Source organism: Anser cygnoides, chromosome Z (genome assembly GCF_040182565.1).
Source record: "Anser cygnoides isolate HZ-2024a breed goose chromosome Z, Taihu_goose_T2T_genome, whole genome shotgun sequence".
Lineage (NCBI taxonomy): Eukaryota > Metazoa > Chordata > Aves > Anseriformes > Anatidae > Anser > Anser cygnoides.
Window position 1 is genome coordinate 84026424 of NC_089912.1, and position 11698 is coordinate 84038121.

Here is an 11698-nt window from a genome sequence, read left to right on the forward strand (position 1 = left end):
AAGAAGTTGAGAAAGTATATTGCTGTTTAGGAATTATTTCTTTGTGTTTGCCTGTGCTGGTACTGTTTGTATGTAGAAGCATGAAGAAGAGGCTATGTTTATATTCAGTATTACGTTATACTACTATAAATGTTACTGTACTTGGGCTCAAAGTATGGATTAGAGATTTCATGGAAATATAGGTACATCAGAGCGAAACTGTAGGCAGAATTTTAACATTTCTCCAGCTGTTTGCAGATGATCCCCATTTTTTTCTGAAAAAGTTTCATTTTTTTGTGGTGATTGCCTTCCCTATTCCCTATCAAAAGCATGAAAATGATCTTTAGTGGTTTGTGTACTAGCTGAACAATTATTCTGACAATACAGACCTGTTCATGATTTTCTGATTCCTAGAGAAAAACAGAGACGCACTGTATTTTATATGCTTGATACCTTATTGTATAAAGGGTTTACGCGCTTAAGTTATAACTTATTTGGTGTAACTTCTCAAGTTATTCATTGTAGAAAAGGCAGCTGTGTAGTGTTTGTTACGCTAATTGATAAATCTGTGATACGGGTTTGAGATAGAGATTTTTAGAGAGTGACAAATACATTTGTTAGTTTGCAGTCCATGTTAGAAGATCTACTTGTTGCTACTGCTGATGGATTTCTCCATCTTGTTCACTGGGATGGTATGACCAATGGAAGGAAGGCCATCAACCTGTGTACAGTTCCATTTTCTGTGGATCTGCAGTCTTCTCGAGGTAGGTTTGTGTTTTGTTCTCTTTTTCTGGTTTGTTTGTTTTGTGGCCATTTGTGGTTTCTTTGGTGGTTTGTGGCTTTTTGTTTTTGTGATCTTAAGCTATTGGACAAATACTGTGTAATATAAAATCCACTCTGTTCTCAAACAGAGATGAGAAAAAATTGCCTTTTGTAAATGTGGACAAAGTAGCCAGTTTAAATTAGCTTTTGCTGTGAAGTAGCATGTAAACAACTCAGAAGTCTGTTGGCTTTCAATATCACGATGTTAACGTATTTTTAAATTACTGGTATTTTCTCAGCAGGTTCATTTTTGGGCTTTGAAGATGTTTACATCAGAGATATGGAATACTGTGCCACACTTGATGGTTTTGCTGTTGTTTTTAATGATGGCAGAGTTGGTTTCATTACACCAATGTCAAGTAGATTCACTGCTGAGGTATATTTCCTTTAGTATTTCTAGCACACATTCTTCAACAGATATTTTTCCCCTGGTCTCTGCATTCCAGTTAGCTTTCCATTTTAACTTATGTTCAGCTACAAAGAAATAAAAAAAGATAACAAAAGTTTGAGAGAACATAGAAACAGTACTGTATTTCATACCATAGCTTGAACTAGATTCTTTTAGGGCTAGTACATGTCTATGGGAGAACATAATTAGTAGTAGATTTAATTTCTAATTGTTCATTGTCTCAGAATGTCATCATAGTTCTGAGGTCTTACTACTATTTCTGTGACAGACTTCCTGTTTACCAGCCACTGGTATAGTTATACAAAGTGGTTCCTCCTATGGCAAAGTATCATAGGTGCTATTTCTAGCTTTCAGCTGTAATTAAGCTGTAATTACTCTTCTCATAGTGACAAGCATGTTTCAGAATTTTTTTGATGGAAACTTTTCTAAGCTAAGCACTTTCTTACCTGTAATTCAGCCTACAAACCATACTACATTTTAGCATTCAATCTCTTCCACTTTTGGTTACGCCCGAAGTGGTCAGGCAGTTGGACTAGATGATCTCTTGAGGTCCCTTCCAACTGAACCATTCTATTTATTTTAATTACAAAAAAAAAAATCGTAAGAATTTGTGTACTCAGTCCCAAACTCCTTCACACTCTTAAAATGCTGCAGTTTCATTTGTTGGAGATGGAAATTTTATTTTTCTGGTTTTTGTTTTGCCTCTGTCCTTGGTACCACCTACCGGTTTTTAGATGGTACAAGGATACACTTGCCTTATAAATATTGACTTGCTTTGGTTATTCAGAGCTGTGATGAACAAAAACTATTGCATATAAAACTGGTTTCACTGTTTCTAATAATTAAAAAAAAAAAGAGAAGGATGCGAGTACATAGGTAAACTGTTCTTCTTAAGCGTGTCAGTTAATGTTGTTATCTGAAATTGAAATTTACCCCAGTGATGAAGGTCAAGTGGCAAATCTGTTATATCGTGTGCATAGGTAGCATGTGGATAGAAAGTGGCTAGCATGAGTAAAAGCACTGTTGAACCCCAAATTTTTTGACTTCCTTTCTTTACAGCAGCTCCATGGTGTTTGGGCACAAGATGTGATTGATGGAACTTGTGTGGCAGTGAATAACAAATACAGACTAATGGCGTTTGGATGTGCCAAGTAAGTTTTGCAAGACTGGTTCAATGGGGGGTAAAAAAGTCTTTCCTTGTAAAACACAAGTACTAATTTATTCTTACCAACTTGTGTTGCAAAAGCTTTAAAGATGAAAATGGTCAGTCTTCCTAGGATGATATGCTGTGCCAAGAAATTAGAAGGGAAGTTTTTTTTTTTTTAAATGCCTGCTTGAAATTGCAGTTGATTTTTTTTTTTCTGCTCAGGGGAGGAGGAAAAAAAAGTGGTTGGACCAGTAGCGAGGACTGGAAATGTGTTACTGTCCCAGTTAATTTCAAAGCAGGATTATAAGTCAATTTTAAGCCGTTAATCATAATAATACTGGACAAAAAGTAGCACTTCGTGCACAGCTGACAGAATGATCTCTTTTGGTCAGGAAAAATTATGCCTATTTGAATAACTAGGAATATTTATAAATTAAACTTGAAAAAATGTAGTTTTAGTGTTTGATTTACTGCTCCTTCAAGACACTTCCTCCTATATAATAGTGTTCCAGATAGTTTTGAGTGCAGCTTTTTAAAAAGTATTATTTGTTTTTCAGAGCATTTCATAAGATGTGATGATCTACGTGGTTTAGTCTTCAACTGTCTGATGAAATAGTATTCTCAGTTATAGTAACAACACAGTATGCTGGTGTTTGCCTTTGAAAAATAGTTACTGTAATAATTTTTTTTATTTACTTCTATGCTCCTGATGAAACTTTAGCACCTAGTAAAAAATGAGTTTGCTTATGTGGATTGTCATGGTTGGAAGCTATGAAATACGTGGTTTGTGTATACATGGATGTTTTCAGAAAATATAGTCTTGGTTATCATAAGATTGGCTTTTCAGGTCCTCCACTGCCTTATTAAATACATCTTATAAATATGTTTTGTAAAGTGCTATGAGTATTACTTGGCATAGTATGTCTGTTCTGGATGAGTTTTGCACAAGTGAGAAAATAACAGACGTAAAAATTAAGGTATTAATTTTTTTATTCCTATTTTAGAAGGACAAGTGGATATTTATAAAAGTCCTTGGCTTTTATCAAAATCAATCCAGCCTAAAAGTTGTGTTATCTGCATTGATAAATTTTTAAAATTATTTTTATAACGTGTGTGTATATAAAGAGTGAACTGTGTTCTGAGAGTGGGAACACTGCTTTCAGATAATATGTAACAGCTTTTATTAACATCTTGAAACTGATGAGAAATCCAAATGGTTTGTAATCTGAAGCATGCGTAATCTCTTTCAGTGGCTCTGTGCAGGTTTATACAATAGATACCACCACTGGAGCCATGCAATTTTCTCATAAATTGGAGCTGACACCAAAACAATATCCTGGTGAGCTAATTTTATTGCTAGAATTTTCCAGCTGTTTTTGGGGAAGAACAGAGAACAACTTTCTTTTACCAGTTAACAACTATTTGTTGTTTCTATTATCACTGACAGCATTAGTTGTTTACTCTTGCACGTGTTGTACATTTGCTCTTTTTGCTGCTTGTTTTTAACTGTCATTTGGATGTGTTTCATGTGTGAGTGTTTTGGTTTGGTCTGATTCTGTATCTGAGTTAGTAGGTTACAGGTCGTGCTGCTGTCATGTGGTGCCTATTTAAATGTTGCAGGTCTCTGTAGTTCCCACATATAGTCTTTGGATTACTTTTCCATGATTTATCAAGGAAAATGATTGTCAAAACTGATAATGAGTGTAATAGAGGTTTAAAATAGGCAGTAGTCAACTTGAAACAACTTATGTATAGGGTCCCAAAATTACAAGTGTTTTAAAGTAATCTATCAATCCCTTGCCTGAACTGCAGTGAACAAAAATTCAGTGAATTTTGCATGTAGTGTAGTGATAAGTATTGCTGACTTGTGAGCAAGGAATGTATAAAGGGGTAAATTTCATCCTCAGTTGAAAATCTGTGACTTAACAATAAATAAATAAAAATCAGTAAATAAAAGTTTTATAGTCCAGCAAACTGCCAAAGTAAGAGGTTTCAAGAGTGGCTATAAAATTTTTCCCCTAAATACTGTGCTGACAGAATTGCAGTTACATAGTTGTTACAGCACAGTGTATTTTTGGCCTGCTTTCATGTGCTTTTAGTTTTCTATGAAACCAAACATTTGAAAGAAAATGTGAATTCTTACTTTGCTGCTTATTCATTTCAATGAATGCAGCAAAAAGTTATTGAAAAATCAAGTATTTCTGTATATTTTTGTTTCTACTCTTAAGATGAGCGCAGTTGAAGGACATGACATTTTTCACATGGTATTTTACTGTCTGTTTTTAAACAGATATTTGGAATAAAACAGGACCTGTTAAACTAATCAGATGGTCACCTGATAGCTGTGTTGTTATGGTGACCTGGGAATGTGGAGGCTTGTCTTTATGGAGTGTTTTTGGTGCTCAGCTTATCTGTACTTTAGGAGGTGATTTTGCGTGAGTATATCTTTCTCTAATGAAATTGTAAAATGCTTTATTAGGAAAAGTTATTTTTCTAATTAAAATATACATAATTAGAAATTAACTGATTTTTTATCTCTTTCTATTGTAATTCTGTAGATGTATGAATCAATGAATGATATTTAGGAAGAGATCATTTGAAAATAAACAAAATCGTATTATCTTCTTTTTGTAGTGATCTCTTTTGGCCATAAAAGTAAACTACCCTAAAGCTAGGCCTCTACAGGCAAATATTATTAAAATTCCTTTAGTACCAGTATGTATTTGTTGAAAAATTGCCAACACACAAATCAAAATTCAGACAGTTTACTCTAGACACCTGACAATTGCTTTGCCTTTTATGCTTTTTAGTTAGAGGTTGGGTAAAAATATGGCATCAAATGACAATTGAAAGGTAGGAAGATAATTTCTTATTTTGAAGTAGTACTAAACTCAAACTTTTGTTCTGTTTTTAAGGTATCAGTCTGATGGTACTAAAAAGGACCCTCTAAAGATCAGTTCTATGGTAAATATAAATGTAAAAAATACTGTAATAGGAGAGTAGCTGTTATTTTTTTTAAATTATTTTTAGTAAAATAATTCTAGAGGGACCTGGACAGGCTTGGGAGGTGGGCCTGTGTGTACCTCATGATTTTCGACAGAGCCAAATGCAAGGTCCCACATCTGGACTGGGACAATCCCAAGCACAATTGCAGGTTGGGCAGAGGATGGCTTGAGAGCATCCCTGAGGAGAAGGGCATGGGGTGTTGGTTGATGAAAATTTCAACATGAGCTAGCAGTGTGCAGTGGCAGCCCAGAAAGTCAGCCAAAACCTGGTCTGCATCAAAGGCAGTGTTGCTAGCAGGTCAAGGGAGGTGCTTCTCCCCCTCTACTCTGTTCTTGTGAGACCCCACCTAGAGTTCTGCATTCAGTCGTGGGGGTCCCAGCACAAGAAGAACATGGACCTACTAGAACAAGACCAGAGGAGGGCAATGAGGATGATCAAAGGGCTGGAGCATCTCTCCTAGGATGACAGGCTGAGAGAGTTGGGAGTTGTTCGGCCTGGAGAAGAGAAGGTTCTGGGGTGACCTTACAGTGGCCTTCCAGGACCTAAAGGGGGTCTACAGGAAAACTGGGGAGGGACTCTTTGTCAGGGAGCATAGTAATAGTACAAGGGGGAATGGCTTTAAACTAAAGGAGGGGAAATTTAAGATGGGATATTAAGAGGAAATTCTTCACTCAGAGGGCGGTGAGGCCCTGGCACAGGCTGCCCAGAGAAGCTGTGGATGCCCCATCCCTGGAAGTGTTCAAGGCCAGGCTGGATGGGGCTTTGGGCAGCCTGGTCTGGTGGGAGGTGTCCCTGCCCATGGGAGGAGGTTGGAATTAGATGGTCTTTAAGTTCCCTTCCAAGCCAACCCATTCTAAGAAAGATTTTCAGAAAAGCAAACTGGCTTTATTGCGTTTAATGAGTAAGATGCTTTTACTATTCTTCCTAACACAAATATTGTATTAAGGGAAGAGGGGACAGCTGATGATTTACACGTATTATGCCTGATCATCAAGTATGCACACAAAGCCTTTTCTTGGCCTTGCTTGTAATACTAAGAATGAATGCTGTTGTTTTTTTATTATTTTGCTTTCAGACCTGGGGTTCAGAAGGGTATCATCTGTGGGTCATTGATGGGAATTCTTCTCAAAACACTAAGCCTGACAGAGATGCAAAAAATGAACCTCAACAGTTTGGTATTCTGCAGTTTCATTTCATCAAGAGTGCACTCACTGTTAATCCTTGTATGGTAAGGGTATTGTTTTTTCGTTTGTTTGTTTTCTTTCTGTTGTTGTTAGTGGTGGTTTTCTTAGTTATTTTTGTTAGATTGATTTTATCATAAAATCTTAAAATGGTACTTTGAAAATATTGGCATGCACTAATGTAATAAAACCTATCAGTCAGTATACAGCGATACAAAGATTAAAAACTGCCTTAATACCTATTTTTCATGTTGTTTAAATTAACTTTTAATACAGTGATAATTTCTTTTTTTTTTTTCCCTGTACATGGAGGTGAAGGTTTATTTGGCATTTTTTGGTCTTTTATTTTTAAAAGAGTAACCAGGAACAAGTCCTCCTGCAAGGAGAAGATCGCTTGTATTTGAACTGTGGAGATGCAACACAGACCCAGAACCCCAGAAATACTTCAGCACACTCTGAACATAAGCCTACCAGGGAAAGAGGTCCATTTTCAGATGGCAATTTAGATTCTCAGGGTTTAAGCACTTTACTAGGACACCGGCATTGGCATGTCGTACAGGTAATTCTTACTGGTTGCCTCTGTGTGTTCTGAGCTTGCTGGAGTTTATGGGGCTGGAATTTGCAGCTAATCTTACCACTCTCTGCCATACCTTTTTTCTCGATGGTGAAATTGTTACCTTTTTATTTCGTTCTGGGTTTTGACTGGTACAGCTTCTTTTTATTGCCAAATGGTAAAGGAATGTTGACCATCTCAACCTTGTGTTGCAGTCTAGCTAATAGGAAAATCAAAATGTCTTTTGACTGTATGAACAAGTAATTAATTTCCTTTCCTGTGCTTTGAAAGGGAAAGCAAGTGTGACATGCAAGAAACACTTTAGGGATGAGTTCTGTTGTTCTTTGCAGATTGCTTTAAGCATGTTCAGCTGATGAATATAGCCTTAGGACCTTGGCTGTATTTTCAAGCAGTCTTAGACAGCATCTGTCTAAGCATGTAATTAAAACATCACAATATAAAGCTTGGGAAGAAGAAATTATTTACAGGGGTAATCATAGCACAGATTCTCTTTTCTCTGCAACAGATGAAAAAATAAATAACGTTTAACCTGAAATGCAATTGTAATCTTCCACACTTTAATTTTAGACCTTCTAAAAACCTTTATTCAGAAAAATATGTACCAACATCTTGTTTTTCACAGTGCATGAATTAGTATTATTAAACAGCATGTTACAGTAGGCATGTATATCAGGTTCTGGATACTGCTGAATTTCCAGTTTAGCTGGCCAGATACCACTTCTGTGCTCTGAAACAGAGAAAGGTCTAAGTCTTCCTTCTGTATTGGAAAAAAAAAAATTAAGACAACTGGAATTTTTGTGGGAATCAGCGTACCTGTGTGAACAATGAAGGCGCTTACCTGTTTTGTATTAGACCAGGGACTCAAGTTTGATCCTGGATTTGTATCATCCCATGTTACGTGACAAGTCCAGGATCAAGATTTAATTTGACACATCACAGTGTTCTCCTAACAGGGCTCTTGACCATGCTGGTGTGTGTTTCTGATTGGATTAGAAATTTCATTGCAACGCTGGAAGTCCTTCTTGGCGGCTGTGTTTGTTAAAGCTTGTACTTTCCCATGAAAGTTTCTGATGAAAGAGACGTATCGGGGGGGGGAAGCAGCAAATTTTGACTGTTAATTTGTGATGTTGTATTACCTGTTGTATGTTGTTAATACACTTCTCGTATTAAAAACAATTTAACATGTATGATTCGGGAACATAATTGGAAAAAAAAAAAAGTAATTGTAGTTAAAAGAAATACAACATTGAAAAGTTATATCACTACTTCAATGGTTCTGAGTATGGTAATTTTTTGTTTTGGTGTTCTTTCTTTTTTAGATACATAGTACTTACCTAGAGAGCAACTGGCCTATAAGGGTGAGTGATTTTAAGATTATATTCTCGCTTTCTTAAAGGTATTGGGGTTCTTAACAACTGTCCTATAGGGTTGGATGACCTCTGAAAGATGAAAACATTGTTTTAAGTTACAGTAAGAAGAATGTGTTGGGCAGGAAAAGTAGAAAACTTGATAAAAACAAGATACTTCACAAGTTTTGACTCTGACATTTTATTGTCATATTGTAATGTACTTGGATAGGATATATCATTTAGATTATTTCTCTGCTGAGGTTCTGTTTTTTTGTTTTGTTTTCTTTTGACCAGTTTTCAGCTATTGACAAGCTTGGGCAGAATGTAGCTGTTGTTGGCAAGTTTGGTTTTGCACATTATTCTTTACTCACCAAAAAATGGAAGCTGTTCGGAAACATTACCCAGGTGAGAGGCTATGGAATTTTATTTGGGTATACTGGGGAGAATAAATTTGTTGGAATGTGATTCTTGGAGAAAAAATAAAAGTATCTTTTCCAGATAAACAACCTTATGATGCACTTGGGATTAGGGTAGTTGATTTTCCACATTTTCCATAAAATAGCTGAAACGTCTTGTGGTTTTGGTGCAATAGTTGATGTCTGATTATTAATTGTTTCTAAATATGACTACATTTAGTCAGATGCTACCATACATACTATCTGAGAGTTTGTGTGAAACCCAGCTTTGGATGTTAAGCTTTAAATTCGGGCCCAAAGCAGAAAGCTAAGTTGAGAGAGTTCAGGGATGCCAGGAGACTAGAGAACAGTAGAGCTGTGTCTCATAGGATGAAGCTTGTCCTTCACATACTATTCTTTAGTACTTTGTTATTTTCAAACAGCCAAAACTTCGTATCAATAGATTGCCTTACTCTTATCAATAAAGTTTGCCTTGTGTTTTTTTTTCTTTTCAGGAGCAAAATATGATTGTTACAGGAGGCTTAGCATGGTGGAATGACTTCATTGTTCTTGCATGTTACAATTTAAATGATCATCAGGAAGAGGTGAGGTATTTTTTTCTTCGAAATTATTAAATCTTGCTTAGAATATTAGATCTGTTCAAAAGCAGTAGTATAAATATGAGTAACTTGAGTTATAGATGACTTCAGGTCATCTTCAAAAATTATATATTAATACTTAAATAATTATTTGCACATAAGTTTATTATTGCTATTAGAAACTGTTTTCTGCTGAGAACCGTGAATCTGCTCATTGATATAAAAACTTTATGGTATTTTTAAATGTTAACACAAAGCTTGTTTTGAGGTTTCCATTACAGAAAGAGGGAGAGTTTATGTAATATTTAAATTTTTTTTAAACTAATGAATGAAACTCCCCTGTGGTTGTTGTTCAGTACTTCAGACTTGGCTGTACTGTTCTTCAACAACTTTGGATGCAATAGTATAATGCAATGCGTAAAACATCTGTTAAAACAAACACAGTAATGTATCTTGCTAGAAATCCATGACAACTATCCCACAAAAAAAAACGTGGAAGTGCTACTACTTTGTTAGTAAACAGAACCTATATTTACACTACTAGTTTTCCTTGTAGCTGAGAATCTACCTGCGAACATCTAACCTTGACAATGCATTTGCACACATCACCAAAGTGCAAGCAAACACGTTACTACTGAGTGTCTTCCGGGACATCGTAATATTGTTCAGAGCAGATTGTTCCATTTGCCTTTACAGTATTGAGAGAAGGCCTGAAGGGTGAGTATTAGCATTTAAACATTTTCTGGTAAAGTTTTTGTAAATCGGTTCTCAGTCTGAGAAATTCATATATATATGTATATATTTATAAATATATATAAATGAATATATATATGTATTTATATTCAGCAATATAAAGTTGTTTGACAACTTGTTGAGTCAAAATTTTAAATACAGCGTCAGAGAAGTAAGTGTTACTCGTATGCACAAGTGATAATTCATGAGTCTTGTCACTCGGATATATGCAAATACATATGTTAGGTGTGGGGGTATGCATGGGGGCATGCATATTCCCAGCTATGTATGCAGAAACATGTGGCTGCTTCTACTTGATAATAACTTGAAAACTGAATGTAAACAGAAGAAAAAGGTACTGAAAGACACCCATGTATCTGAATATTTTAACAAGAAAATATTTCTAACATTAGAAGTAGGAATTGGTGGAGTAGCAAAGATGAAGAGAGAAAAAAAGTTTGGCCTGTTTTGTGGTTGTGGGAAGCTATTTTAGTAGCAATAAAGAGCCAGATACTTTCAGACAGGTAAGATTAGTGACCATAGACGAGAGACAGATTCCCAGATAGTTTTTGAGTGTCAAAACAGGTGATTTTTCTTCCATATGGTATTTTGGTTTCAGCAAGAAAGGACTTTTTTAGCAGAAAGTAAGCTATTGACCCACTTCAGAAGAAAATATTTGCAATGTTTTTGAAAGAAAAACTCAAAACTGGAAGTTGACTAGAGTCTTATTCTGAATTATCTGATGTTGTCTTCTCTCCGCGCATACAGCTCCGTTCCCCAAAACTATTAAGATACAGGAGCTTAGCTTGGTAGGTTTATTTGGTAACTTTAGGTAGTGTTGGTATCTGGGCCTATGAGATTTCTGCTTAAAGGGAAGTAACTGTGATCTGTAGAGTAAATCGTTTGCTAAGTTAAGTTGATTATTTTCATTTTGCTTCATAATACTGATTTTATATTAAATACTATTAAACAACTGCTAACCATTGTCATCTTTTATTTCAGTCTTAACCCTACTGCCAGTGTCCAAGTTCTTCAAGAAGTGTCCATGTCTCGATACATCCCCCATCCTTTTCTTGTAGTGTCTGTTACGTTGACATCGGTGAGGACAGAGACTGGCATCAGCTTGAAGATGCCTCAGCAGGTACAAAGACTATAGTGCTCAAAATTCAAAAGAAATTGTTGCCTGGATTTGTTAGCTTAGTTCTCAACACTTACCTGACTGATGAAAATCATAAGTCAGTGGTTCTTCTGTGTGGTAAAATGCCAGATGTGTTTTTTTTTTCCTGGTGCTTATTATGAAGACTTCGTGAGCTGCAAGAGGAAAAAAAGTAAATTCTTATTTCTGTTTCATGTCTTCTCTTGTCATCTTGTAAAGTTTGGGACCAAATATTGGGGGAAAAATTAACTATGCTAGTATGTTTACTTAACAACTTAATAATAAATATAATAACTTAATAATAAATAAACATACACAAAAAAACATACTAGTTAAGTATTAAACGCTG

The 11698-nt window shown here is 35.6% G+C and overlaps 2 protein-coding genes across 19 annotated transcripts in view; one reads left to right on the forward strand and one right to left on the reverse strand.

Moving 5' to 3' along the window:
- The window catches only part of RIC1 (RIC1 homolog, RAB6A GEF complex partner 1), a 48809-nt gene that overhangs the window by 25140 nt on the left and 11971 nt on the right, over positions 1-11698 (forward strand). For 3 of the 5 annotated variants that reach the window (XM_048050723.2, XM_048050720.2, XM_013197368.3), the window contains exons 5-17: positions 601-743; positions 1041-1177; positions 2270-2361; positions 3608-3696; positions 4648-4792; positions 5273-5321; positions 6439-6591; positions 6900-7103; positions 8438-8476; positions 8762-8872; positions 9378-9467; positions 10018-10178; positions 11196-11334. In XM_048050723.2, coding sequence (XP_047906680.1) covers positions 601-743; positions 1041-1177; positions 2270-2361; positions 3608-3696; positions 4648-4792; positions 5273-5321; positions 6439-6591; positions 6900-7103; positions 8438-8476; positions 8762-8872; positions 9378-9467; positions 10018-10178; positions 11196-11334 — 1552 coding nt within the window. The remainder of the gene's footprint in view (positions 1-600; positions 744-1040; positions 1178-2269; positions 2362-3607; positions 3697-4647; positions 4793-5272; positions 5322-6438; positions 6592-6899; positions 7104-8437; positions 8477-8761; positions 8873-9377; positions 9468-10017; positions 10179-11195; positions 11335-11698) is intronic. The other 2 variants (XM_048050722.2, XM_048050721.2) reach the window with 2 other exon arrangements.
- Positions 1147-11698, reverse strand: part of ERMP1 (endoplasmic reticulum metallopeptidase 1) — a 49394-nt gene continuing 38842 nt past the window's right edge. For 2 of the 14 annotated variants that reach the window (XM_066987666.1, XM_066987669.1), the window contains 3 exons: positions 11409-11504; positions 7957-8185; positions 7740-7875 (listed from right to left, as the gene is read on the reverse strand). In XM_066987666.1, the coding sequence (XP_066843767.1) occupies positions 8157-8185; positions 11409-11504 (125 nt within the window). In that variant the 3' untranslated portion in view covers positions 7740-7875; positions 7957-8156. The other 12 variants (XM_066987668.1, XM_048050775.2, XM_066987664.1 and 9 more) reach the window with 11 other exon arrangements.